The sequence below is a fragment of the Chroicocephalus ridibundus genome, chromosome Z, assembly GCF_963924245.1.
Source record: "Chroicocephalus ridibundus chromosome Z, bChrRid1.1, whole genome shotgun sequence".
Taxonomy (NCBI): Eukaryota; Metazoa; Chordata; class Aves; order Charadriiformes; family Laridae; genus Chroicocephalus; species Chroicocephalus ridibundus.
In genome coordinates this window covers 74,400,257-74,427,121 of record NC_086316.1, presented here as the reverse complement: position 1 = coordinate 74,427,121, position 26,865 = coordinate 74,400,257, and the positions used below count along the sequence as shown (strand labels likewise).

General features: G+C 42.1%; 2 protein-coding genes and 1 non-coding gene across 5 annotated transcripts in view; 1 reads left to right on the top strand and 2 right to left on the bottom strand.

Annotated features, from left to right (window-relative positions):
- Positions 1 to 19,064, bottom strand: part of ZFR (zinc finger RNA binding protein) — a 50,290-nt gene extending 31,226 nt beyond the window's left edge. For all 3 annotated transcript variants that reach the window (XM_063319889.1, XM_063319890.1, XM_063319891.1), the window contains exons 1-3: positions 18,933 to 19,064; positions 18,557 to 18,641; positions 1,114 to 1,396 (exon numbers count right to left, since the gene is read on the bottom strand). In XM_063319889.1, the coding sequence (XP_063175959.1) occupies positions 1,114 to 1,396; positions 18,557 to 18,641; positions 18,933 to 18,969 (405 nt within the window). In that variant the 5' untranslated portion in view covers positions 18,970 to 19,064. The remainder of the gene's footprint in view (positions 1 to 1,113; positions 1,397 to 18,556; positions 18,642 to 18,932) is intronic.
- TARS1 (threonyl-tRNA synthetase 1) overlaps positions 1 to 26,865 on the top strand; it is a 533,465-nt gene that overhangs the window by 176,061 nt on the left and 330,539 nt on the right. The gene's annotated exons all lie outside the window — the stretch shown is intronic.
- LOC134509091 (small nucleolar RNA SNORA66) lies at positions 3,955 to 4,091 on the bottom strand. The gene has a single exon (XR_010069233.1). It is a non-coding gene; the product is annotated as a small nucleolar RNA SNORA66 (small nucleolar RNA).

Here is a 26,865-nt window from a genome sequence, read left to right as displayed (position 1 = left end):
ACCATATCTAGTCTATAATGGCACGGCAAGTAGTCCATTTGACACCTCTAGAACTCAGAGGATAGCTAGTAAGCATAGAAGGGGTACATATATTCTCTCATCCTTATATTTACGGTAAAGCGTAAACTGAGGTGTAGCAAGGCATGAACTACTATTGCTGAAATGTACAATTTTTTTTTTATTTCCAAGAAATATAAGAATAAAATCTCTTTTCCATCTAACCTCTGTAAACTGGAATTGTTTTTATTTAATTCAGGGGATTCTTTTTTTTATGTGGATGCATCTAATAACTGATCTCGTAAATTAGGAGTACACATGCTACTGGAAAGCCTCCTACGTTATGATTCATTACCATATTTAACAAATTATCAAAGCTGTACAAAAGAATCGAGAACACACAGCAACAGTATAATCCAAAATACAAATCAGAATCTAGGTAACACCTTGATAAGTTTAGGAATAAAAGATAAGAAATTATTAAAAGACATACTATTTCAACATCCAAGAAAACAGACAAAGAGTCCCCTTTTGTCGAAGCCTGTAGTCACGTGACATTTGGCAGTGATCTCACAAAGAATACTCAAAAACTACCGAAAGGGTAGTTCCTCTCCTAGGGTGATCTTCCATCCTCATATGTTTGGTACTAGAACTCCTGTAGCAACCAGGAATCTGACAAGCGAACCACTTCTACCTCCACTGAAAATTTTCATTGGAACAGTTTTTTCAGCTACATCGTTTCCATGACCCAGCTTACTGCATGCCACTCGGACATTTCAGCTAGCTGAGACAAGACAGTACTACTCTTTTCAGCAGCAGTTTCACAAAATCACTTGGAGGCAAACATCTGTTCATTGCTTATTGTATGAATGTCTAAATCTTAGCTTCTGCACTGCTAGCGCTAATAATCTTCTATAAGGGCCATATGAGACTGCAATCACTTCACATCTTATCAGTTTTCGCTACTAAGTAATTTGTGTTGTACTGAAACTGTGATTCACAGAAGAAAAAAAATGTAAGTATCATCACATTCTTTTATCCAAACAGGCCTCCTCCTTTTAAAGCACCATTTAAAAATCATACAACACAAGTTAATTTTTTTTTTTTTGAACCCACCTGGTAATTCTGTGTAGTGACAGGAGGTGGTGGTGGCGGAGCTTCTTGTTGCCTCTGGGTATAACCATAATCCGTAGCTGTGTGCGCTGTAGGATAGCCTCCGTAGGCAGCGGCTGTGGCGGCAGCTGCCACGGCCACGGGAGCGGGCCTGGCCACCGCAACCGTGGCTGCTGCGGGAGCGTAGGCTGCAGTAACAGTGTGCGCAGCCACTGGCGCCTGGTGGACAGTGTAGCTAGCAACTGTAGTTGGATGGGAATAGGCTACACCCGAAGCTGGCTGCTGGCTATATTAGAAAAAAAGACAGTGAGCGATTAATCCAACATGCTAAGCTAATGCTTACACGTTTCAAAATCCCAGATCTGGTTAATACTTGTCTGTTCTACAAACAGACCCGGAGCAGCTATCTATCTATGCATACACTTTAATGGCTTTTATTACCTCTCTTCCACCCCCATTTTAAAGGCTGTGTCATTTTGAAATTTCTGTGGATGTACACATATCATACAGCTGACTACTTTCTTAGCAAGGGGGGCGTTTGTGTTGGGTCTTTTCTCTCCCAAGCAGTGGAACACAAGTCTTTCATTCAAAATAATACGGAAGTCTTAAACTGTTATCTTTTCATGACTAACAAGTTTTTAAGTGCTTTAGTAGTTCTTCAATAAAACTGAAATACCTGCCAAATTAAGAAAAATACTAGCCCTCTGAAAGCTCATTACTGACCTCCACTTGCATGACGTTTTTCAATAAGCCACATTAAAAGTGATGAGATTTTAAAGACTCCCATGAAAATTAGCTCCGAACTTTTACACTTAATGCAGGGACACTTTAAAGACACACCTCTGATAGGGAAGTTCTCCCACAAAAGTTTAGAATTATAAAAGCTGGCCCCACTCACTCGTATGGAAGTCCACTGCCTCACAAGATGAAGCATCAAAAGAACAGAGAGAAGATCGAGTAAGAAGACTGCTACCAGAGCTCTGGCCATCTTCCAGGCATGTGCTGAGACTAATCTGCGTCTCTAAAATTTGCAGGTAGGACATTAGTATGTCCTATTTACTAAGAGTGAGTAAATATGAACAGCGGAAATAAAAAATGATGTCTTCAAAGGTTTAATTATTTGAACAGAAACTAATATTACTGCCGATACTAATGTGTAACTGCGGATTATGTTGTCCTATATTGATGTGTAACTGCGCATTATGATTAGAAGCTTAGAATATTTATTTTTATTTTTAAACAAATAAAGAGAACTGGGCAAAATATCACTATCTGGAACAATGATAAGAAGTGAGGATTGAGTGATTATTCTGAATTTTTTAGTACAGTTCCTGCACTGTTGTTCGGTAATACTTAAGAATCTCTACAGGGTTTCATATCTCCATAGCACTACTAAAAGATAATTCAAAACCAACCCCATGCCTATCAAGGAAGTAGTACCCCCTGTTTTTCAGAAGAAAATAGAAAAATGAAATCTCACTCGATGCAAACATACTCAGTGTCACAATGGAATTGCAGTATGGTTATGCTCAAAACAAAAATGAACAAGTTACAGTATATTTTCCTGAAGTCTGCAATATTCTTTCTGACATAACTGCCAGAAACAAAGCACCTTTTAACTATACCTACTATTATTTTGCAAAAGACATTTCCATAACTCCCTTGTCTTTAGTAAATTTTATTGATTTGTTTTTAGAAAAAAAATGATTTTGTCATTTTAATTACAGCAGAACCCATTCACTTCAATATACGAAAAACCCAAAACATTCTTGCAGCAGAAACAAAGAAATTATTACTATTGGACTTCCATGCCTGGACTCCACCTTCTTCCCTTCATAGGCCCCTGATTGCGTAAAAGACCACTTGCATTCCATCCAAATTAAATTCAGTTGTGAGCTGCACTCACAATTACGCTTCATTTTATTTTAAATTTCTTAGCATAACAGTAGAAGGAAAAGACCTAAAACACTTTGGTGTAGCTCCCACAACTGCTTGAAACAATTCCTCCTACTTGACTTCCATAGAAAGATTCTCTGTTTTGTCAGTTTAAGGTGAAAAATTGGACTCCATCAGAAAATTCAGAAAGACTATTTTAGGATGGTAAAAGTGAATGACAGTCTACAAAATTAGGCTGCATTATCTATGTAACTAACAGTACAGAAGTGTAAAATATTCACAAATTATGAGGTAATTATCATTATCATATATATCTCCCAAAAACACATTAAATTGAGAAAACAGCACACTGCAGCTGAACATATCAACAATCCAATGACGTGAAGGAAAGTCTTGCACTATCCCCACTCTTATTCTTGCCTCCTCTCATAAACTGAACCTGGCTATGCCATCCTATTCCATCCACTTCAAGCTATTCAGTGCACTGATTTAACTTATTAATCTAGCAGACAACAATGAGATTTTTTTTTCTGGCCTTGTTTCCTAACATGGTGAAAATGTTAGGAACATTGGAGCTTACAAAAAAAGTCTGCGGAGTGCCTTAACCCACGTAAGTTATATGCAGAGAAACAGAAAAAAATGGGAAGTGGAGAAAAAAAAAGGGACCTGTCCAGGAAGCATTAACTTGGCTTTTCCAAGTTTCATGAAACTGTGCTTATATTACAATTACAAAACAGGATACAGTGCTCACAATACACTATGAAGTAGCAGTACCAGTTAGTTTATCAAATGAAATGCTTTTGTTCTCAGAATATACATAATTAAAGCCACCTGACAGCTTTCAGTATTTAATATTGTGAAGAGATTATGATCCTTATCAGCAGGACTATTAACAAGATTCTGGTACAGACAGTTTAATTTCTTCTGTGCTATTTTTGTATCAAAATTCCTTATCATGGTATAGAATTAACAGCCCAAATCATTTGATTTCTAAGGCTAATACAGTTCTATGACCATGTTTACTTTAGCAAACCTGTTCCCCTTGCTTCTGCAACATCATGCAGAGCTAGTGATCGAGTTTGCAAGACTGAAAGCAAAATATCCTAGAATTGACTGCTTCTTCCTTTTTAAAAGTTATGTTACATTATGTTACAGAAATTCATGGTGACATCTTTTCTAAATTTATGACATTCCTTTTTTTCCCTGTGCTCTTACTGAAAACCTTTTAACATTAATATGACCGGACACTTTCATGTAATTAATTTACATAAAGTGATTTTTGTGCCAACTTCTTCATTTAACTTACAAGAGTTTTTATCCTTGTTTGGCGATTAGTGCCTTGTCCTGGTTCTGGCGGGGACAGAGTTAATTCTCCCCAGGACACAGGTATTCCATGCCATGTGAGCCATGCCCACCCTGAGCTGCCAGGGGCGGGGGCAGGAAGCCACGGCTTGGAGCGGGCTGGGGCATCCCGGGTCCATCAGTGAGTGGTTCCTCCTTAATCGTGTTTCTCTGTCCGTGTTATTGTTGTTGGTTTTTTTCTTGTTCCCTTTGCTGTTCTGTTACACTGCCTTTGTCTCAACCCAAGAGTTTTGCCTTTTTCTTCCGATTCTTCCCATATTGGGAAGGCCCGAGCGAGTGGCACGTGGTTCTCTGTTGCCGTCTGAGGCTGAACCACAACAGTCCTTTTTGGCACCCAACGTGGGGCTCAAAGGGTTCAGATAATGATAGAATCCAACCAGAGCTTGAACAAGCGAATTTGTTGTATGTGTTTATTTTGTTAAGTAAATAGTCACTGGTCACCACGTTGCTTGGTTTGTTCTCAGGGCTGTGTTATGTAAATTCCTATGTGGCTTATGTACTCCCTGCAATGATTTTTGTTACTTCTGGGAGAAGGATGAGGATTATCATTCTACTGTCCTGTGCAATATCGGCTTATGAGATGATAACATCACTTGTTAGAGAGTTACTTTGGGGCATTTATGTGGTATTGCTGTCCTGTCCATACATTGGGCACCGTCTCTCAGAACTTATTAATAATTACACCCAGTCTGTGGGGGAAGCTGGGGGGGACACCTTCCCCAGCTCTTTTGCCTCCCTTTTCTCATTCAGGCCAGGTACGACAGCTTTTGAGAATTCTGAATATCTTTGGGATGCTCAAACCAGCACGTTCCTAGTGTTATGTCTCCTGAATGTGTTCCAGACCTTGCTTTGGGTTAAACAACCATTTAAGACTACCGCCCAGAGATCTGCCCCGAGGCTGGATAGTCAGGGGCGGCACGGCACGTGGGAGAGCATGGGCAGGTACCTAGAGAACTACTCACCTCCCATGGTCTGGGACTTCACCCCTGAACAATTACAGGACCCTGAGAGAGTAGTAGAATATCCAAAGGGAAAATGCTGTGGCTATTCTAGAGAGGCACAACTCACCGCACTGTGCTGGGCCCTGCCCAGTATCTCCCGGGCACTGCTCAGTGTTACGCAGCACCCTCAGCGGAAAGACATGTAAACCAGACCGACAGGCACTGCGGGTACTGCAACCCCTGCGGCAGCCACTGCAGCTACTCCAACCCCTGCGACAGACACTGTGTCTGAACCAGGGAACCAACCTGTGCCAGTGGCAGTTGCCCCCATACAGAAGAAGAAGTACACGAAGAAACCAGTTCGCTTAGTAAGAGATGATGACAAACCAGGGCCATCACGAGAACAGGAGGAAGAGGCAGGACCAGAGATAATTACCCGATCCCTATCCTTAAGTGAGCTGCAGGATATGCGAAAAGATTTTAGCTGACTTTCAGGTGAGCATTGTCACCTGCCTGCTCCGGTGCTGGGATAACGGGGCCAGTAGCCTGGAATTAGAGGGTAGGAAAGCCAGGCAGCTGGGATCCCTGTCTAGGGAAGGCGGTATTGACAAGGCAATTGGAAAGAAGACCCAAGCCTTCAGCCTCTGGAAAAGACTCCTGTCAGGCATGAGGGAGAGGTACCCCTTCAGTGAAGATGTATGCCACCCAAGCAAGTGGGCTATCACAGAAAGAGGTATCCCGTACTTGAGAGAATTAGCCATGTGGGAGATGATTTATTATGACTTGGACAATGCAGACAGACCCACAGACCCCGATGAAGTCCAATGCACAAGGCCTATGTGGTGGAAGTTTGTACAAAGCGCACCATCGTTATATGCCAACTCACTGGTGGTAATGGAATGGAAAGGTGAAGAGGGACCAACAGTGGATGAGGGGGCAGGAAGCCGCCGGTGTGCCGTGTCCAGTTGGTGAGCGGCAGTTCCATAATCATGTTTGTATATTCCTCTATCTGTGTTATTATTGTTCTTTTTTTTCTTGTTCCCTTTGCTGTTCTGTTACACTGCCATTGTCTCAACCCAAGAGTTTTGCCTTTTTCTTCTGATTCTTCCCATATTGGGAAGGCCCAAGCGAGCGGCACGTGGTTCTTTGTTGCCATCTGAGGCTAAACCATGACATGCCTCATCACATTTGCTGAGATGAACTTACCTCCTCCTAGATTATTTTGCCAGACTCCTTATTCTACTAATCTTTCTTGCAGTTCATCTGTGTGCCTATCCTAGTATTACCTATTCTTCTTTCTTGACTGCAGATGGCAAGAACTGCATGCATCAGTTCAGATGAAGTTTCTACCCACTCTGCTCCAGACAGTGCTTTTTATCCAAACAGCCTAGCTTCCTCAAAGCAGCTTCTTGTAAAGTTACCCATGCATTGACAATATTTCCCTTGCATCAAATATCATGACATGCCATACCAATATAAATACGAAGGAAGACTCAGAACCAATCCCTAGGGAACTCCACTGCACTTACTCCTATTTAATAATCACTCTCCTAATTCTACTAACCACCTCCACCAGCTCCTTCTACACTATTCTTTTACTAATCTCTACCTTAAGTAACAATTTTCCGTACTGCTCCACATCAAGTATTTCAACTTAGGCCCAATAAATAAGAGTCCAAAAGATCTAGGCACGTGATCAAGTTATTAAAGCAACAATGAAATACAGTATGTCAGCTGAGCTACGGTAACAAACCACAGGCACGTTCGTCACCACAACAAAGTAATTCAGTTTAGCTTAATCTCCTAAGAGAGTGGGAAAAAGTTGAACCAAATTACTCCGTCTGTTCTGTGGGCTAAGGACATGCAAACAGGTACTGCAGCACAGCAGGCAGAGAAGCTAACGCATTGACCAGGTGACAGCCAGTTTTATTTGTAGGTCAATTCTTCTCTCCCGCAAAGTAAATTCTAATACCGCTATTAGCATCTTTGTGTTCAGTGAATTCCAGCTCTCTTTATATGAAAAAATACTCAGTCCAATTGGCTTTATTAACTAGGTGAAGCTTACAAATCGCAGAACAACTTAGCTTCGACCAAAGACTTGGAGGTCATCTCTTCTAACCCAGTGCTCAAATCAGCTAATTTTGAAGTTACATGAAGTTTCTCAGGGCTTTGTCCAGTCAGGTTCCCGTCACCTCCAAGAATGGACGCTGCAAGACTGCTCTAGACAATCTGTTCCAGTGTTTGAGCACCCGCACTGTCAATAACTTTTTCCTTAGTTTATAAAAGCTTCGGTTTCAAAAGCAGATGAGCTCTAGACCAACATTTACTTAAGGCAAACCCAGTTTGTGACCATTCAATTCAATGTAACTTCATATTACAATTCTTACAGTGTTTTAATTTACTATCAAAATAAACATCATTCTTTGGTTTAAGAACTTGCGGGTGAAGGACTTGGCAGCTTCCAATAGTACTCTTACTCTGCTGTAGTGCTATGATATTACCTCTTCCACCAGAAATTTTCATTCCAACAGAATGTGTTTTATTCATACGACACCCGCTTCTTTAGCTGCTCATAATGGTAACAGTGCTTCCCCACCACGCTGACTTTGATTTCCATTTTCTAAGAACAACACAAATTCTTAGATGCCCGTCTTCCAGCTCAAATTTCTGTTTCACTGCATTTTCACTATCCCAGTCAGAGCCAGTTTACAGTCTACATGTTGCACTCAATTGTTCTGCTCCAGGTTCTGTAGATGTTTCAGTCAAGCACACAAGGTCATTTCCAGTCTCTCCCTACCTGCTTTAACCTACTACATGCATATCGTTATTTCCCTGTGCTCTTTGCTTCCTCCTCCCAAATAAGCTTCCTTCTGTTCAGAAGTTTTACGCCTCGGCGTATAATTAGCTTGCCCTCATCTTCCACATCCTAAGTAACCTCAAGATCCAGACAATTAATTCTTTATTCCCAATTATTGTATTACAGTGCACGAGGTAAATATTTTTTGTAAAACATCTTTGACTTAAATCTTTGAATAACGCCTATTCTAACTTCTTCTGACATAATGATGGGAAATACTAATGTTTCCGAGGCATTAGTATCAGAACGAGTGCCATGTATTATGAAATACCATCACGGTATTAAACCTACCAGCAAGACTGACTGCAGTGAGCTGTGACCATGTATCTCTCTCCACACTCATCTCCAGCTCCACGTCAGTCTGATTTTCTGGGGTGTGAAGGAACACACTGGCTCACGATCTTGCAGAACTCATCCCAGAGCAAAGGACACAGCAAAAATTAGCTTTGTCCCCACTGCTGTTCATTAAGCGAAAGCGTGTTTTCCCAAGACAAGTGCCTCTTTTGCCCTGGTACTTTGCAAGCTGGACATAAGGCCAACACCGCAGCTGCTTTCACCGTATCAACATTTGACGTAGCTGCATATACTCAGTACTATGATTCTGAAACAGTATAACGTGTAAAAATATCTTTCTCATTTGCAAAGTCTCCACTCCGAAACACCGAGGCATCAAAGAATTATGAAGATCTCCCTGCCCGATTCTACACCACAAAATCTATTAAGCTATAGTACGGCTTTAAAAAAATGCATAATTCCATGTAGATGCTTAGCCAGGAAAAATCTAGCCTGAACACTTACGTTTGTCCAAGTTGTATGAAAACACCAGCATGCATTTCTTTTTGTAAAATACAGTTCTTGCAGGTTTTTTTTTTCATTTAAAGAAGTGATTTTCAGGCTAGCTTAGCATAACATTTGAGCTACTCTTAAAATAATTTTAAAAATACAAATGTTTTGAACTAAGAAATCCCCACTAATTAAGACTTATTTCTTGAATTCTAACTTTTAAGAACATTTGAAAATTTTAGCATGAAGGAGACCATATTCGTAGAGACCTAACTGCCAGATTTCTCAAGGTTTCAAAGATTATTCTGTTAGTAGCAGAATAGCAAAAAATACAGTTTTGTAGTTTTTCTTTCAGGGCTGTGAAAACTGAGACAAGTATGACCTGACTCTAAAAAAACTGAGAGGGGCACTAGAATCTGCTGCTGCTCCAGACCCTAACCTGGGAAGAGGCACTACTGAATAACTGGTCAGATGAAGTTTCAAGTGTGTTAATGGAACCTGGGCAAAGCAAAAATAATATAATAATAACTAGAAAATAATAATAAAGTGAGCTTTTCTCCTCCTAAACACACTTGACAATAAACAGCACAAAATGGTGAAATGAAATATCACACTGCAGTAAGCTGTACTTTAGAAGCGGCTTCACTTCTGTTTCTCTACAGCCCGTCACTCACTACGGGCATAAAATCCGGATGAAGACCAAATATGTTTTTTTGGAACTTTAATGAAAACTTTTATTTCCTATAATTACAATCTTGTGAAACAAACATTGTTTGTAACGCAATTCACTGAGAATCCAAGGAGAGGCCTGAAGGCATGCAAATGTGCAATCCCGTCTTGAATTGTTAAATTTCAGCAGCTCCTAGTAACACACGCTACGGTTTAACTACATAAGGCCTGAGAAAGACGGCGCTTTGTAGCAATTTTTACTTTCCCTTCCTCTTCCTTGTTTCTAAAAACATCCTTGCACCATACGATTACAAACAAAAAATACTGATTGCTATTAGGTATCTAAAGCATATACTATCAATAACTCACCTCTGAGATTAACATCCTCATGTTTTCAGTACACCCTTGCTGCTTTGTTAATCTTCGCATACAGTCTCACAACCTGATTTAAATCCAATTAAATTCCGCAGTGTTTTCCTCACCGTACATCGCAATATAACTGCAAGCGTCTCTACAGTGATGCAATATGTGCTCCGTATCTGCTTTCCTTTACTCACACAACAGGCAGCCCATTGCCTGTGCTGCTTTCTTCATCATCAAAACATTGATTTTATTCAAGTCTAGTCAACATCCATGTCCACAATGATAATATACAAGACAAAAAGAACCGAGCTTGAGACGCTACATTTGCCTGAAAAAGTAGCAACTACAAACATTTTCCCTGTCAAAATCACAGAATCAGAGAACGGTTGAGGTTGGAAGGGACCTCTGGAGGTCATCTGGTTCAGCCCCCCTGCTCAAGCAGCTTGAGCCACTGCCTAGGACTGTGTCCAGACAGCTTTGGAATATCTCCAGGGATGGAGACTCCACAAGTTCCCTGGGAAACCTGTGCCAGTGCTCAGTCACAGTAAAAAAGTGTTCCCTGATGTGCAGAGGGAACCTCCTGTGTTGCAGTTTGTGCCCATTGCCTCTGGTCCTGTCACCGGGCACCACTGAAAAAACCCTGGCTCGGTCCCCCTTGCATCCTTTCTTCAGGTACTTACAGACATTAAGAAGATCCCCCCTCAGCCTTCTCTTCTTCAGGCTAGACAGTCCCAGCTCTCCCAGCCTTTGCTCACAGAAGAGATGCTTCAGTCCCTTCAAAGGCCTTGTGGGCCTTTATTGGACTCTCCCCAGTATGTCCAGTCTCTCTCGTACTGGGGAGCCCAGAACTGGACACAGCACTCCACGTGTGGCCTCACCAGTGCTGAGTTAGAGGGGAAGGATCTGCTGGCAATACTTTGTCAGGTGCAGCCCAGCACGCCATTTGCCTTCCCTGCTGCAAGGGCACACTGCTGGCTCCTGTTCCGCTTGGGTGTCCACCAGGACCCCCCAGGTCCCTTTCTGCCAAGCTGCTTCCCAGCTGGATGATCCCCAGCGCATATCGGTGCAAGGGGTTGTTCCTCCCCAGGGGCAGGACTTTGCACTTGTCCTTGTTGAACTTCATGAGGTTGCTGGCAGCCCATTTCTCCAGCCTGCTGAGGTCCCTCTCAATGTCAGCGCAACCCTCCTGTGTAGCAGCCATTCCTCCTAGTTTTGTGTCATCAGCAAACTTGGTGAGGGTGAATATGTTAAACAGAAAAAATGCTAAATCTCTACAAAATGCAAGTTCTCTATAAAAGGAAATGAACTTCACTAGTATGGAAAATTGTATTCAATCCTTAAAACATTCTGTATTTCCTGCCTTCAACTAGTACTTTGCTTTTCTAGTAACAATAATGCAACTGCACTTTAACCTACCATTGTGGCATTTTAGTAGGAGACAAAATTTTACACGTAATTTAACACTTCAGAGTTAGGCCTACAACCATCAATCCATTTCGAGGTTACAACTACAAAGGGTGTAACTATACCGTTAAGAGAAAAGCTTCCCCAAGTGCTTGGTTCCTAAAGACATGAGCCTGCTGCAAATTTCACCTAGTTGGCAGATTGCCTTCCTAAAAATGACAAAGGCTCCTCTGATTAGTGAGGCACCTTTTCTACTCAATTACCACCACCTCCTCTGTCTCCCCGTCATTAGTCAACTGCAATGCTGGCATACAGCCCATGTTAACAAACCCAGAGCCCCTTACTGCCTTTCTAATGTTGGCATACCTCCTTTGAGAGTGGGACCTCACTGATTTGAAAATAGGTCCATCAAAATCTTTTTATAAATGGCAGTAGCTTACTGGAGGCTTCTTGTATACATTAAGTAAGCTAGAACAGCATGTTTAGGAGAGCACTTAAGATGTAACATTGGCTGAACAAAAGACAATCAGCACCACACAGCTCTATCATATTCAGTGAAGTCTCTTACTAAAAATGCATATACTTTAATATATAAAGCAACTCAAGACAGCATGGGCATAAAATTTGCAGAAAGCAAGCATTTGGAGTTTTTATACTATAATATAGGTAGATTCATCCTATGAGAAAACTATGATTACTTTCATTTCCCATGCATTTTCGCATGGGATGTGTATAACGCAATACTGTAAGATGAACACATGTTTTTCTCAACATAAGTTTAAGACTAGTAGTACGTTTCCCTTCAGAATGAGCCATAAGTCCTGCTAAGTATTGTCCTTTTCTTCCTGTCATCCACTAGTTCAAGTCTGAATTATATTTAGTGATACTTCAAGCTTGGGCTAGTAGGTCTGTGTGGATTACAGCCCTAACGTCTCCGAAAGACTGAGTACTTTTGAAAACAGTATCTAGTTGAACAAGAGGTGTCCTGATTTCAGATAAAACAGAGTTAATTTTCTTTCTAGCGGTGCTGTGTTTCAGATTTGGTATGAAAGGAATGTCAGTAATGCATACTGGTTTAGTTGTTGCCAGGTGCTGGTTCTATTTTTCAAGAACTTTTTTCAGCTTCCTATAGAAGCTGAGAAGGAGCCTAGACAGAATGATGGAATGGCCAATGTCATATTCCATACCATAGACGTACATAAATGGGGGTTGCCCGGGGAATGGGTACTCGCCATCACTGCTCAGGACAGTGCCAATTCACCGGGTGGTGAGAGTGACTCCTGTCATCATTATTATTATTATTATCATTGTTATTTTCCTTTTCTGTTATTATTCTATTAAACTGTCTTTATCTCAACACACAAACTTGTTTCTTTCAGTTTCCTCTCCTTTTCTCCCTCTTCTCCCCACCCTTCTGGGGAGAATGTGGGGTGAGCAAGCGGCTGTGTGGTCCTAGTTGCTGGCTGGGGAGGTAACTGGGGCAGGGACTGAAGACAAAAGTGAAGTTTATTAGAAGTATTAGCAAATGTGAAAAAAAACACTCCACCCCTAAAAAATTCTCAATAGCCAATGTATCCATCCACAGCACTTCACCTTCCTTTGCCATTCTGCACCAGCCTCAAATATCCTGTAACATCACGGATTGCACTTGCATGCCAAACCAGCTATAATTGCAAGAGTTCACTTCCATATGGCTGCCTAGAAGATTGCGTCTTACCATAAACTCACAGGTACTGTGGTCTGCTCTGGACTTAAACTGCTAGAATTGCGTTTGTCTGTGAAGGCTCGCCACACTTTGTAATATTCACACTACTTGAGGGCAATTCAAACTTAACAAAACACTCCTAACTACCCAAGAATCTCCCACCTGTGACCTGTCTCATCAGAGCAGGGACGTGGTAAAAATATCACTAAGATGAAACTCAGACACTTAAAAGATTGTGTTTTTAACAGAAACCAAAATCTTAACACAAGACTACCACATTTGCACACTTGTCTGTCCAAAGATTTCTCAATGCCCCTATCTCTCCACCAGCATTCCCACATTCCAGTCAGCCAACTTTAGAATAAAAGCATAACTATGCCTCTCTCCAGCACTGAATCAGAAATACTAATATTTTTTACACATGAAAGACAGGCAATATTATGTTCTTCGTCTCAAACTGAACAGACACACAGTGGTTCAGGTGATGTACAGAGCACATACACACAAAGAAAAGAGGACTAGTATAATCAAACTGCACATTTGTTTCAGGCTCCTAAATAGGTGAATGAATACAGTTACTTAAATAAGTGACAGACGATGTTTGATTGCATGCAGGTCTATAACCTTAGGCCCTAATACCACCGCCAGCAGAAAGCACACATTGTAAATGTATTGCAATAGTCAGAAAAATTTCCTGTATCGGTATTTGCATAATCTAATGCTACCCTCATTAAGTCATGGTATTATTACCGGGTAGTGGACACAAAGAATTTTGAATGAGCGGGCAGCAGGAAGTTTTTTGCAGTGACAACACTGAAAGGAATAAGAAAACTTCTAATCCATTATTTACAGGTTTAAAGGGCACTTAGCTCTTTTGCTGCCTTTGATTAAATATGAAACGAGTTAAGATTATGAATGCGCTTTATGAAAACTAGTATTTATGAACTAATAAAGACAGACATCTATTTCCTTTCTCATCTAGCCAATTCAGGGAACCATACTGGTTACACTGTTACAACAGTAAATATATTACCAACTCCTGCACAGGGTACTCACAAAGTTCCCAAATCCAAGATCTAACATCTGAGCAGCTACCAATCTGGCCTTTTTAACTGCTTCAAATACCAGTACTTAATCTTAAGACTATATTCCTGGGACAAATTTTAATTTATCCTTCATGTGAAGGATGGGAGAGTATTTAAATGATCCACCATGGCCACACATAAACTACAATCACTGGAAGACGCAATGATGTCTATGCCAACAATAGCTTCATCATCTTTTCAGTTGTTGACTTAAAGAAGCTATTTCCTTGAATCCAACAGTTGTAACATGTTGCCCCTCCACTAATTTTAATGCAAATTAGAATACTGTCATAGACATACAGATTACCAGATCAAGAAGAGGAAATTCATGAAGCCTTCTACAGACAGCTGCAAATAGCCTCACAATCACAGGCCCTGGTTCTCATGGGGTGCTTCAACCACCCAGATATTTGCTGGAAAGGCAACACAGACAGGCACACACAGTCCAGGAGGCTTCTGCAGAGCACCGATGGTAATTTTTTGATGCAAGTGGAGAGGTGTGCTGATGGACCTTGTGCTAACAAAAGAAGGACTAATTGGGGATGTGAAGGTCGGGGGTGGCCTTGGCTGCAGTGACCATGAGATGGTGGAGTTCAGGATGCTGTATGGAAGAAGCAGGGCAAAACGCAGAATTACAACCCTGGGCTTCAGAGGAGCTGACTGGCCTCTTCAAAGACCTACCTGGAGGAACCTCATGGGTTAAGGCTCTGGAAGGTAGGGGGTCCAAGAGAGTTGGTTAATATTTAAGCATCTTTACCTCCAAGCTCAAGATCAGTGCATCCCTATGAGTAAGAAATCAAGCAAAGGAGGAAGGAAACCTGCATGGATGAGCAACAAGCTTCTGGAAAAACTCAAATGGAAGAAGGAATTTTTCAGAACATGGAAAAAGGGACTGGACACTTGAGAGGAATACAGGAACGTTGTCAGAGTATGCAGGGATGCAATGAGGGAATTAAACCTGACAAGGGCTGTCAAGGACAACAAGAAAGGCTTCTTCAAGTACATCAGTAGCAAAAGGAAGACCAGGGAAAATGTAGGCCCGCTGCTGAATAAGGTGGGTGCCCTGGTGATGGAGGATGCAGAGAAGGCAGAGTTACTGAGTTCAGTCTTTACTGCTAAGGCTGGCCCTCAGGAATTCCAGACCCTGGAAGTAAGAAGAGAGTTTGGAAAAAGAAGACTCTCCCCTGGTCAAGGATGATCGGCTTAGAAATCATCTAGGCAAACTCAACATCCACAAATCCATGGGCCCTGATGGGATGCACCCATGAGTGCCAAGGGACCTAGCAGATGTTATTGCGAACCCAATCTCCACCATGTTTGAAAGGTCACGGAGAACAAGAGAGGTGCCTGAAGACTGGAGGAAAGCCAATGTCATTCCAGTCTTCAAAAAGGGCAAGAAGGACGACCTGGGAAACTACAGGCCAGTCAGCCTCACCTCCACTCCTGGAAAGGTGATGGAACAGCTCATTCTGGATGTCACCTCTAAGTATGTAGAAGGTTATCCGGAGTAGTCAACACACATTCACCAAGGACAAATCATGCTTGACCAATCTGATAGCCTTCTAGAATGGTATGACTGGCTGGGTAGATGAAGGGAGAGCAGTGAATGTTGTCTACCTCGACTTCAGCAAGGCTTTTGACAGTCTCCCTTAAGGTCCTCATAGGTAAGCTTAGGAAGTGTGAGCAGGCAGTGAAGTGGACTGAGAATGGCTGACTGGCAGAGCTCAAAAGGTTGTGATCAGGGGCACAGTCTAGTTGGAGGCTGTAACTAGCGGTGCTCCCCAGGGGTCAGTACTGGGTCCAGTCTTGCTCCACATATTCATCAATCATCTGGATGAGAGGAGAGAGGAGGGGACGTGGAAAGGGAGGTGCTGAGCTCTCCTCCTTGGGATCCAGTGACAGGACACATGGGAATGTCTCAAAGCTGCATCAGGGGAGGTTTAGACTGAACATTAGGAAGAATTTCTTTACTGAGAAGGTGGTCACACACTGGAACAGGTTTCCTAGAGAGCTGGTCAATGCCTTAAGATTGTCTGTGTTTCAGAGACATTTGGACAATGCCCTTAACAACACGCTTTAACTTTTGTTCAGCCCTGAAGTGGTCAGGCAGTTGGACTAGGTGATCACTGTAGGTCCCTTCCAACTGAAGTAGTCTACTCTATAATATTCTTTGAAATTATTTATCAGAAACCGTTTAGACTCTCCCTTTCATGATGCAAAGTTTGGGGGTTTTTTTTCCTGCATGTTTCCAGCTGATGTTTTAACAGTTTCATACTTTGAGATACTTTTTGGTAGATTTATGAAGCTGACCTATGTATTAACTATGCAGACAAACATCCATTTGTTTATCTATTATCCTGGTTTCTACGAATGTAAGAATTTTATTATTGTATAAACTGTTACTTCAAATACTGGTAACAATCTTAGAAGACTTGTTGCAATATTAAATCTTTTACTATCTTCCCCTGCCACCACCATTTCTTTCTCAAATATACTGGAGTAGAATATACATTTTGTAGCACTCTCTAAACAAGCTACTAAGCACCTGCCAAGTCCGCTTAATGAAGGTAAGATCCCTTTTAGACATTTTAAGTGACTCCTGTGTTTTCTCCTCAAAATATTAAATTAATTCTTAAGAAAGGACCGCTTTAACACTGATTGCTGTGTCTCTTCACTTTCAAATGTGGTAAACATACCAATTACATTTTTAGAATGTAGAGTCTTTTACTGATAGCAAATGAAATAGTAACTAGCACTTATGATAGCAAAGGAAAAAGCTTCTTTCAATCAGTTTTTCCATTTGCTCAAGAACACATTTAGGATTAACTAGGAAGACAAGTTTTGAACTTGAATGTTATTCCAATTATACACTTTTATATTGCAATTCAAATGAAAATTTCAAATGAATTGTTCATGTTCGTAAGCCTAGAGACCACCTCAGCTCCACAATAAAAGGAATAATAATTTTCAAAATTCACCTCCACTTTAAAACTGCACACATATGAATCTCAGTTAAATATTCACTTAAAGATAATGTACTTACTTTACAAAAAAAAAATAATCGAGAAACTCCTGCATACCCCAAGACAACCTAGTTTCAAATTTCACTATAACTGTCAAGTAAAACATAAACATACTGCAAACACCTCATCTTAAAAGAACTAGAAGACTAGCTAAGTTTAATCCTCTCCTTTAACTATTAAACATAGGAGTAAATGAAATGTAATGTACGTTATGTCCATGTCCAGGAAAAAAATAGATAGAAAGAATAGATTGGGAGTCATTCCAAGACCTCCATAAAACCTTATATTCCTGAAACTATGTCAGGTATGCAATTTTTATTAGCTACTTAACAGCAGCACGCATCTGTGTTCGTTTGTTAATAACCCCTCATATATTTGCTTTATTCTTCTGTTTTTCCCATTAACCAAGACCTATGAGTTAAGGAGTTCTTAATTACAGATTTATGAAATGAATAACATAGATTCAAATGTGGACCTTAAGGTACTACTCCAATACAAGCCAAAAATGTGAAGATGTTCCCAATTATATCTGTTTTTTGCCAAATTAAGTAATCTGATTTCAGAAAAAGTGAGACAATAGACAGTACCAATTACTTTTCAACATTCTGATACACAATTTGGATGCATAAAACCTACAAAGGTACAAAGATAGCAGCATGTCTATATGATATGTACAGTTACAGGTCCCCAAGCTCCACTATAAGCCATCAAGTGGATATCAAAGTAGGAAATCTTTTTAAAAGGTGCCAGGCCCTGAAAGTACCTTCTCTACTTTCTTAGAGACATTGATTATAACATTGCTTTCCCTGTATTTTCTGGTGCTTCAGCTCCCCCCCTTATCCATACAGGTTCCCATAGGTTGGGTTCATATAATTTTAACCTATGTCAAAAAGGATTCTGTCCTCCCACAGGGACATAAGTCGGGGCAAAGACCTGGGGGGCGAGCCCCATCTTCCCTGAAGCTGAGGGAGGAGCAGGGCCCGGGGGCGGCAGGCGGTAACTCGCTGGTGGTGTTGACTGCAAGTGGCCATTTTAATTTAAGGGCCTCGGGACCTGATGCTGCCGCCGATTCTCCTCCTCCCTGGTGCCCAGCTCCACCTCCCCACCCTCACACCACCGGGGACGGAGGGAGGATAAGAAAACACACCGGCGGGCGGGGCGGACAAGCAGCAGGCTCCCAGGCACGACCGGCCCGGAGGAGCGGGGTGCCGCTGAGAGCCCCGCGGGGTTAGGGGCGCAGTCCCGATCCCTCCCCCCGCGGGGCCGGCAGATCCCCATCAGGGGCACGGTGCCGGAGGGGAAGCCGGGGGCTGTGGGCCCGGACAGCGGGAGGGGCGGAGCCGGGGCGCGGTGGTTACCTATACTGGGCAGCAGCCCCGCTATGGGTGAATCCAAAGTAGTTGCCGGTGGCCATTTTGGCATCTTCTCCCAGCCGGCTGGGCACTGTGGCGACGATAACCAAGAGGCGGCGGCAGCGGCGGCGGCGGTCGGGGCCATGACAGGAGGCCCGGCAGGAGGGGGGGGAGGGAGGGAGGAGGCGGGGGGTGGAAGGGGGGGGTGGGGGGGAAGGGGACAGACAGACAAGGAACAGAAAGAGCGCAGGAGCGCCAGGTCAGACACGGCACCTTAGGAACAACCGCCCCCACCCGCCCCCGCCCTGCCGCCGCGACCGGGCCGCATCGCCCTCCCCCCCGCGCATGGACACACAGACACACACCGAGCGCCGTTACTCACCATAGGTGAACGAAACTACCGGGCATATGGGAATCATGAGTCCGAGCTGGCTGCGACAGCGGCGGCTGAACTCTCAACTCTCACCCCCCCCTCCCTCCTCCTCCTCGCCGCCGCCGCGCTCGCTCCCTTCCCCCCACCCACCCACCTACGGCGACAACGGCGAACTGCGGCCGGCCCGGCGCCGTGAGCATGCGCGGGATGTGCGAAGGGGCCGCCAGGAGTTGTAGTCCGCCCCATGCCCGCAGAAGCGGCGGGGACGAGCTTTACGCGAGCTGCCTCGCCTGCGCATGCGCGGGATGTGCAAAGGCTGCTGGGAGCTGTAGTCCCCCGTCCTGAGGCCACGGCTGGCCGCCCTCAGGGGAGCGCTGCTTGTCACCGCCCTCCCGCCATTACCGCCGGTTCCTCACCCCGGCCCGTGGATTCATACTGCAAAGATAGGGTGGGTTTCTCATTCTTGGCTGCAAAGGCACATACACCACAGTTCAGCAGCAGAACTGCCGGTGAAGCAGGGCCCTGCCGCCTGCCCGCGTTTCCCCCCCACACCCGTACTGCGCAGGCTGGTGTTTACTGGCTTTCCCAAGCTGGAGCCTGACGTTCACAGCAGCAACCTAGTTATCACTCTTGCAAGGCCTGGGAGCTCGAAGGCAGCAGCTGCAGTTAGTGCTCTCGTGCAGAGTTTACAACAAGACCCAGGACTTGTCTGCCCTTGAAACCAGCGTCCAGGTTCATCCTGGCCCACAGCTGCCCCACCACAGCCGCGCACCTGAGGAGCGATGCTGCTGTCGCCCAACTGAAGCCCATCATCTGACCTATCAGACACCACAGCTGATCCATGTCCACAAATTAATTCTGCAGTAGCTCCCATGTGCTTATAGCACATGTGAAGTAAAGCCTTCACCCGCATAAGGCCCATTCATGTGAAGTTTCTAGGCAGCAGCAGTCCATCAGGTCGCTCCTAAAAACCGCAACCAGCACAGTAAACTCCCTTTCCAAGTGGGTGGATTTGCACCTGTTCCCCATGACTCTCCCACCTCGAGGCGATCCTTCCCTCTGAGCAGCAGGTGCTGCTCAAAGCTCTGAACAAAGCAACACTTAAGTCCTTAAATACTTGCACCTCATTTGTGTACTTTGCCTGCGCTGTGATGTGCATTTTTCATAAACTAATCAAGACTTATAAACCACTTCTGGATTAAGCACAAAGCGATCATTTTAGAAGTATTTGTTTTCCATAAGCCACATCTACTCAAAACACCCCTGCTTAGTGTGTAAGCCAACACAGGCAGGATGCAGGAACAACCGCAAAACCACGGGTGAAAGGCAAAGAACAAATTTAATCTCGATACCTTGTGGACCAGGGAATCTCCAAAGAAGCACCCAGGCAGAGGCACGCAAGCGGGAACGCAGGTACTGCAGAGCAAAAGAGTCCTTGTTAGTGAGACAGGGAGAGAGTGTCCAAACCTGCTGCTCTCGCCTATATTTCAGGGATTCAAGCAGGCACAGTTTTCTGCTGTGCTTTGACCTTCTACAATAGCAGGACAGTAATCTCAGGCACGTTTGATAAGGTTCCTCTACATCCCCCACAGGCCTATGTTATCTAAGTGCAGATGTTCTACTCGTCAAGCATGTAAGACTAAACAACAATTAGTGTGATATATGTGTTTTCCAGCACCCCATGTGCGAGTCACTTGAGTGTGTTTACAATCCTCGTCGCTGATCTTCCGTTACTGTCCCACGCTTTGGATCTCTCACAGTCATCACAAAAGCACATGTGGTCGTCTTAAGCAGTAAGACATCAACAAAGATATTGCTGTTCATAAAACAAATGAGAAGAGGAGAGTAATTTCTCATCTAAAACTTACATTATTGCAGCTGTATATGAAGTACAGCTCCTTAAGATGCCAAACACCCTTGCCCATTCACTGAACATAATTTGTTCATCTTTATTATTAGTTTTGCATAGGAACTAAATAGTACTGTACCTCTTGTTCATTCTTATCCTAATCAAGCACAATAGGAAAAGAAACCTGCATAGGAAACGGAATGAATTTCCAACCCCTGTGGTATGCTTGCACTCAAAGTGTTTTTCTGTGAAGAAAGAAGCTATTAGGTGAAGACATTTAATTGCTATTGCTTATAAAAACAAAAGCCCTAATACTGTAGTTATATACAAGAGTACTTTGGGAGAGGGCTCTACACAAATCTATAGAAAAACTTAACAGGGTATGACCTCTGCCACGAGAACCTCAATGGACTCAGGATACATAAATGGGAGATATCTATACTCTCCTCACTTTTATTAAAAAGTGTTCATAATTGGACCACTGGATCATGGTATTGGACAAAAAGGAAATGGAAGTTTTCTTTGTTCCACTGTCTTTCAAGTTTTTTCAGTCATAAACCTTCCAATATACTGATAAATATACTGTATTAAATGCACGTCATTAAAAATACAAGCATCTATATAAACACACAGATGTTCATGCACCTTTTAACACTATACTCCTAAAACTACATTTTGCAAGCGTGTAGGTCTGCAACTGCCTATTCCTTCTTCATTGATGAGGTAAACTTGGAATATTTATCCTCTTTTCAAGCTTTGGCTCTACAAGCTGAGGGAAAAAAAAAGCTTTCTTATTCACAATACAGTTTCTGTCTTAGGTTTTATAAATTCTTTCATCTGCATAATTGCTAGTAGTTCTAATTCAAATATTCCACCCTGTATCTTGTGATTTGAGCCCTGCATAAGCTGGGCATGTCTGAGCATAAGCTCCCGTTTGGCAGCCCAATTTAGCTGCAATTTAAGCAGAAGTTTCAGATTACTTTTCTGGGTGAATTTTGCATATTCAGTCTTCAGTGCACATATCGCTTTGAAAAGATTACAACATACTTTATGAAAAGTCACACTTACTAAGTGTGACCAAAAAAAAAAAAATTAAGAAGGTTTACCATTTTCTTGGAAGAAAACCCAGTGGTATTATACAAGTCTTTCCCTCAGCAGTTTCCTAATAAGAACCTGATGCTTCCCGGTGACTTTGTGCACCATTGCATAACATCTATTTATGTTACTACTGGCTCGCAGGATCAGATTCATAGTCTATACTTAAAAAACCTCAGTGGGTTATAAAACAAGATTGCATCTCTCTAAGACATGTGTATCAGATTTGCTTCAAAATGAAACAGTAATAAATTCAGATTAGATCCTTTAGGGCATTTTGAACTTCACTGATTTCTCTATCCTTAACTGGAAGGAAAATAAATGAAGTGATAAAGAGCAAATCATACGGCAGAGGGAGAAAGGCAGAAAAGTTTTATTGAAACATTCAAAACATTTTTTTTTAAATATGAAAAAGAAAATTCGCTATCTCTGTTCCTCTTAAGATTACAGAAGAATTACAGAAGAACAGCCAAGAATTTCCAGAAAGAAAACATACAATGGAATGCAAAACTTTAATTTGGGACTAAATAATACAACTAATCTATTTGTGCAAAGTTAAATGTGTTGCAAGCTATTAGTTGTTTATCTTAAATAAGTAAGTTTTAATTAGAATAAATTACCTAGGGTTATAAAATGGTGTGATGTATGCTGTTTGCCTAGCTTGACTTAGCATAAGTAGCCAGATTTGCTGAAGCCTTTAGGCTGCAATAGAGTTAATTTTCTTAGTAATTTCCCTAGTATCTGGTACAGTGCTGTGTTTAGTCTTATAGTATGAGGAAAATGTCAATAACACACTGATATTTTGGTAGTGTTTTTCCCAAGTCTGGGACTTTTCAGTTCCCCATGTTCTGCCAGTGACCGCAGGTACGCAAGAAGCGCAAACCAGGAGATAAGGAGGCGACACCCGTCAGCAAAGACTGCACATCGACAAGGTAAGAGCAGTCAACAGCCGGCCTGCCTGGGCACAGAAAAAGACTCCAATAAGGAAGACCCCAGACCAAAAATCATGGGGGTCGCCTGTGGCAAAGGGACCCTGGTGCAAGCAGTGATAGACTCGGGTGGTTCGTGCGCGACTCCTTGGATGGCATGGCAACGCTTGGGCAGCGGCTTCTCTTTTAACACAATATGTCTAAAAATAATCACAGACAAAAATGGCAAGCTAGGATTCAGAAAAACAAATCCTTGACTTTCATTAAATCTATACAAAAGCAGATCTCCAAAATATGTTGAGAAGAAGAAAGCCCCGTATAACTTGCAGTGTCATCAGTCCCACTATTTATTTATTATTATTTATTAATGTACGAGACGCACATCGCTGCTGCTACCACTGGACTGCAAAACCATAGTTGAAACACAACGGGGAAAACTCTAAATGTTTTGCACCTTCTCTGTAAACCACTAAAAGTGAGCAAACGTAGACGTTTGTTTGTTTGTTTGTTTTTGTAGCAGGTAGAGGTAAGAGGCAACCTTCCAGTTTATTTAAAACCAGCCTCTCTGCTGGCTTTTGCGTGCCCACCAGAGGGCAGGGCAGATGTAGCAGAGGACTGAAGTTTTCCCACACCGTAAAGACCTTGCTAACAAAAGCTGCACTTTGATTTCCCGACGAGGTAATTTAATACTTAGTGCTCTCTTTGTAAAAGCCCTAGATAGGAAAAGGTTTAAAATCAGTATGAGTCCAACGGTATCTTCTCACCTGAAAATTATTTCAGATAGCCACAGGGACAAGACATTCATCAGCTTATCAACTTTCTTCAAGTGAAATTACATTTTTTGAGCAGCGAAGCCAAAGATCCGATATTTTCACCAAGATTTTAAGTGATTAAAACAAAAAAGTGTTACCTTTTAACAACAGGGCTTAAAACAGTGACCATAACAACAGAAGCGTTAATAAAATAAATAAAAGTAATATATTAAACCACAAATGGAAGTTATCAGTATCTAGAATACCAAATTGCAACATAAATAAACCCAGCACCCAAACCCAGGAATAATAGAAAATTATGCAAGTTTTAATGCAAACTCTAATTACACATCATATGCACACAAGAAACGAACCACTTACAGTAAACAAGCAAAAATACTACCTGGCAGTATCCCTTCATCTTTCTTTCCTTACACTTCAATAAAATTAGTGTTCATATTATAGGCTAACCTTCCCTTCCTCAGCTGATTTCTTCATCCACCTTTTAAACTAGTAAGTACTGAATAATAAAAGTTCAAAGAGCTGTCCCTCATTCTGCTTGGCCCAAAACATGTTTCCCACTAGCTCTACTATTTGTAACTAGAGGGGCCAACAACTGCAGTTAGTAAATGCTATGCAATCAGAAGCATGAGCGTATATTTTTCTGCATTCCTGTTCAAATCTGCATGCTAAAATGTATCTTTGAAGAAAAAGCTACTGCTTCAACATTCTTCTCAAAGACACAAGTAACATAAAATGAAGCAATCAGGCAGTAACTAGAAAAAATTAAAGCCTTTTAAGGCAGCTACAGAAACAAAGTGTCTGATGAGGAACAAACCCATTACAAAAATCTATTTTCAGAGCTCAGAAAGTGAACTATGCCCCTTGGGGGGACAGATGGCTCAGAAGGTAACATGAAATTTACCTTGGAAAAATGAAGGCTCTTTTTCTAACTTTTCCACTTTTCTAAAGCCAGAATTTTTTCTTTCTTCTTTTTAGATAGAATAAAATATAGTAAGGGTAATTTACCAAAAAAGCTCCAACAGCACTGTACTCAATGACCAGAATAATTCTCAAAGAAACCTACCATTACTGAAAAACAGAACATGAAATCCCCAGTTTTAGCAAACACTCCCTTCCCCTTACTGACCTGTTACTTGGGAATTCATCCGTAAAAAGAAACTTGGTCCTTGCTTTGGAGGACATACTGCAGGTGGGAGAAATTAACTCATTAAGATCCAGGAGAAAAATCTCTGGTTTTTAGTCATTTCAATTTATTTGAAGGCTGAAGGACTTCATTAAAAGTGCATAAAGATTTGAATATGATGCTCCTAAAACCTTAGCATTCTTTTGTGTACCAGGCCTTGACCTATAAGAAAGCAAAGCATACAGGGATTACAAAGGCCTGAACTGCTATTACTATTCTAATATGAAAAGTTAGTAAAAGCCTTGAAAAGAATGGCTATGTTTTTTTCAAATTAATATTCCTCATGTGGAGACTATTGTGTGGAATAGCTATTTTTTTTTTTTTTTTTTTTGAAGTTAAGCATTAAGTATTAAAAGATCATCTGTTCATCTGCCACAATTAAATGGCTTGACAAGCCTGATATTTGCACAGGGGTGATAATTACTGTATTTGCATGCATGTGATTTACTGTGTGTTGATTCTGTATAAACAACCATGGTTTTGTTTTCCAAAGGCCAGGCATATAGTAAAAACTGTATATTTTTCTATTTTTCTTTTCATTTTGCAAAATAAATAACATTATGAAACAGCCCATTTCCTAGAACTAGTTAAAAGAGTGCACTTCTAATTTCTGTAACTTCCTGCTTTCCTGCAGGAAAGTGAAAAAAGTTTACCTCAAATCATGGTGAGGGCTGGACAGATCTTACGGATCCCTTCTAAAAATCTCTTTACCCATGCCCCTTTGGTATTTTCTCAGAAGCACTGCTTAGGACTTGCAGCTGCTCATGCTGACTTCAGGGAAATATCCCGTCTTGAAATGTGATGGCCGAGGTTAACAAAGAGGGATCTTTGGCATTTAAAAAAGCGTAAGACTTTTGATTTTAAAAAATGTATTAACAGGTGTTTATTCTTGAAACTACATAGGCCAGTCAGCCACCACCCCACTTCACCTGTACCAACAACAGCTTTACCTGGAAGCTCGGATTGGGACTAGAGTCCACTTCCTATTTCTCACAGTTTGCTTGCACTTTTTACAAAAAACTTGCATCGTCATGATAGCAAAAGCACAGGTCTAGAGGTGATAACAACAAGAAAAGGTCTACTTTAAATTGGTAAAGGGTACCTGAAGCACTGGCACTCTGCCATCCTTACAGCACAACTACATGACCTGTTATTTTTCTCTTCCAAGAATGCCTAAATCAAAGGAACTTGTGTCATCACGTTTATCTGCCAGTGATTCAGATAGTGAAGTTGACAAAAAGGTGAACATTATATGCAGTTCATTACTACTTTATTTATTAACTCTTATATTTCAGGCTGGGGTTAAGGAATTAGGTGAGCAGTATGTCACAACAGTGATAAGCAAACAGTAACAGGCTGCCTTACTTTTGTGTGAAGTCATAGAATGGTTCTGACTAGAAGGGACCTTAAAGCTCATCTAGTTCCAACCCCCCGGCCATGGGCAGGGACACCTCCCACCAGACCAGGCTGCTCAAAGCCCCATCCAGCCTGGCCTTGAACACCTCCAGGGATGGGGCATCCACAGCTTCCCTGGGCAACCTGTTCCAGTGCCTCACCACCCTCACAGTAAAGAATTTCTTCCTAATATCTAATCTAAATCTCCCCTCTTTCAGTTTGAAAACATTACCACTCATCCTATCATTACACTCCCTGATACAGTCCCTCCTGAAAGAGAAAGCAGAGGCTCACGCAGTTAACACTTGAAGACACAACACGAACCCACTCGTGCTCCGACAGCCCCATTGCGGTTTGCAGAGTGCTGTCTTCTCCTTCCACAAAGCTGGGAGCGGAGGACCCTTCCCCACCTCCTCTCCACAGAGGTGTCAGTTGGCTTTACCTCTGCGGCTGTTGCACGCTTGTTTAGACCAACTTGTTCAGCCTCCTCGAGTCCTCCCATAGCAGACAGCATCAGCGGGGCACTCGGGATGGAGCATGTGCTATAGAAATAGGCAAGATTGTTAATAGAAATAGGCAAGATTGTTAAATTATATTTTCAAGGAGTGTTTGGGTTTTTTTGGTTTTTTTTTGGTTTTTTTTGTTTTTTTTTAAGGAGTTGTTTAAAACAGGAGACGGGATTGTTTTAGCCTTCAGCCCCCAGCGCTTCAGATCT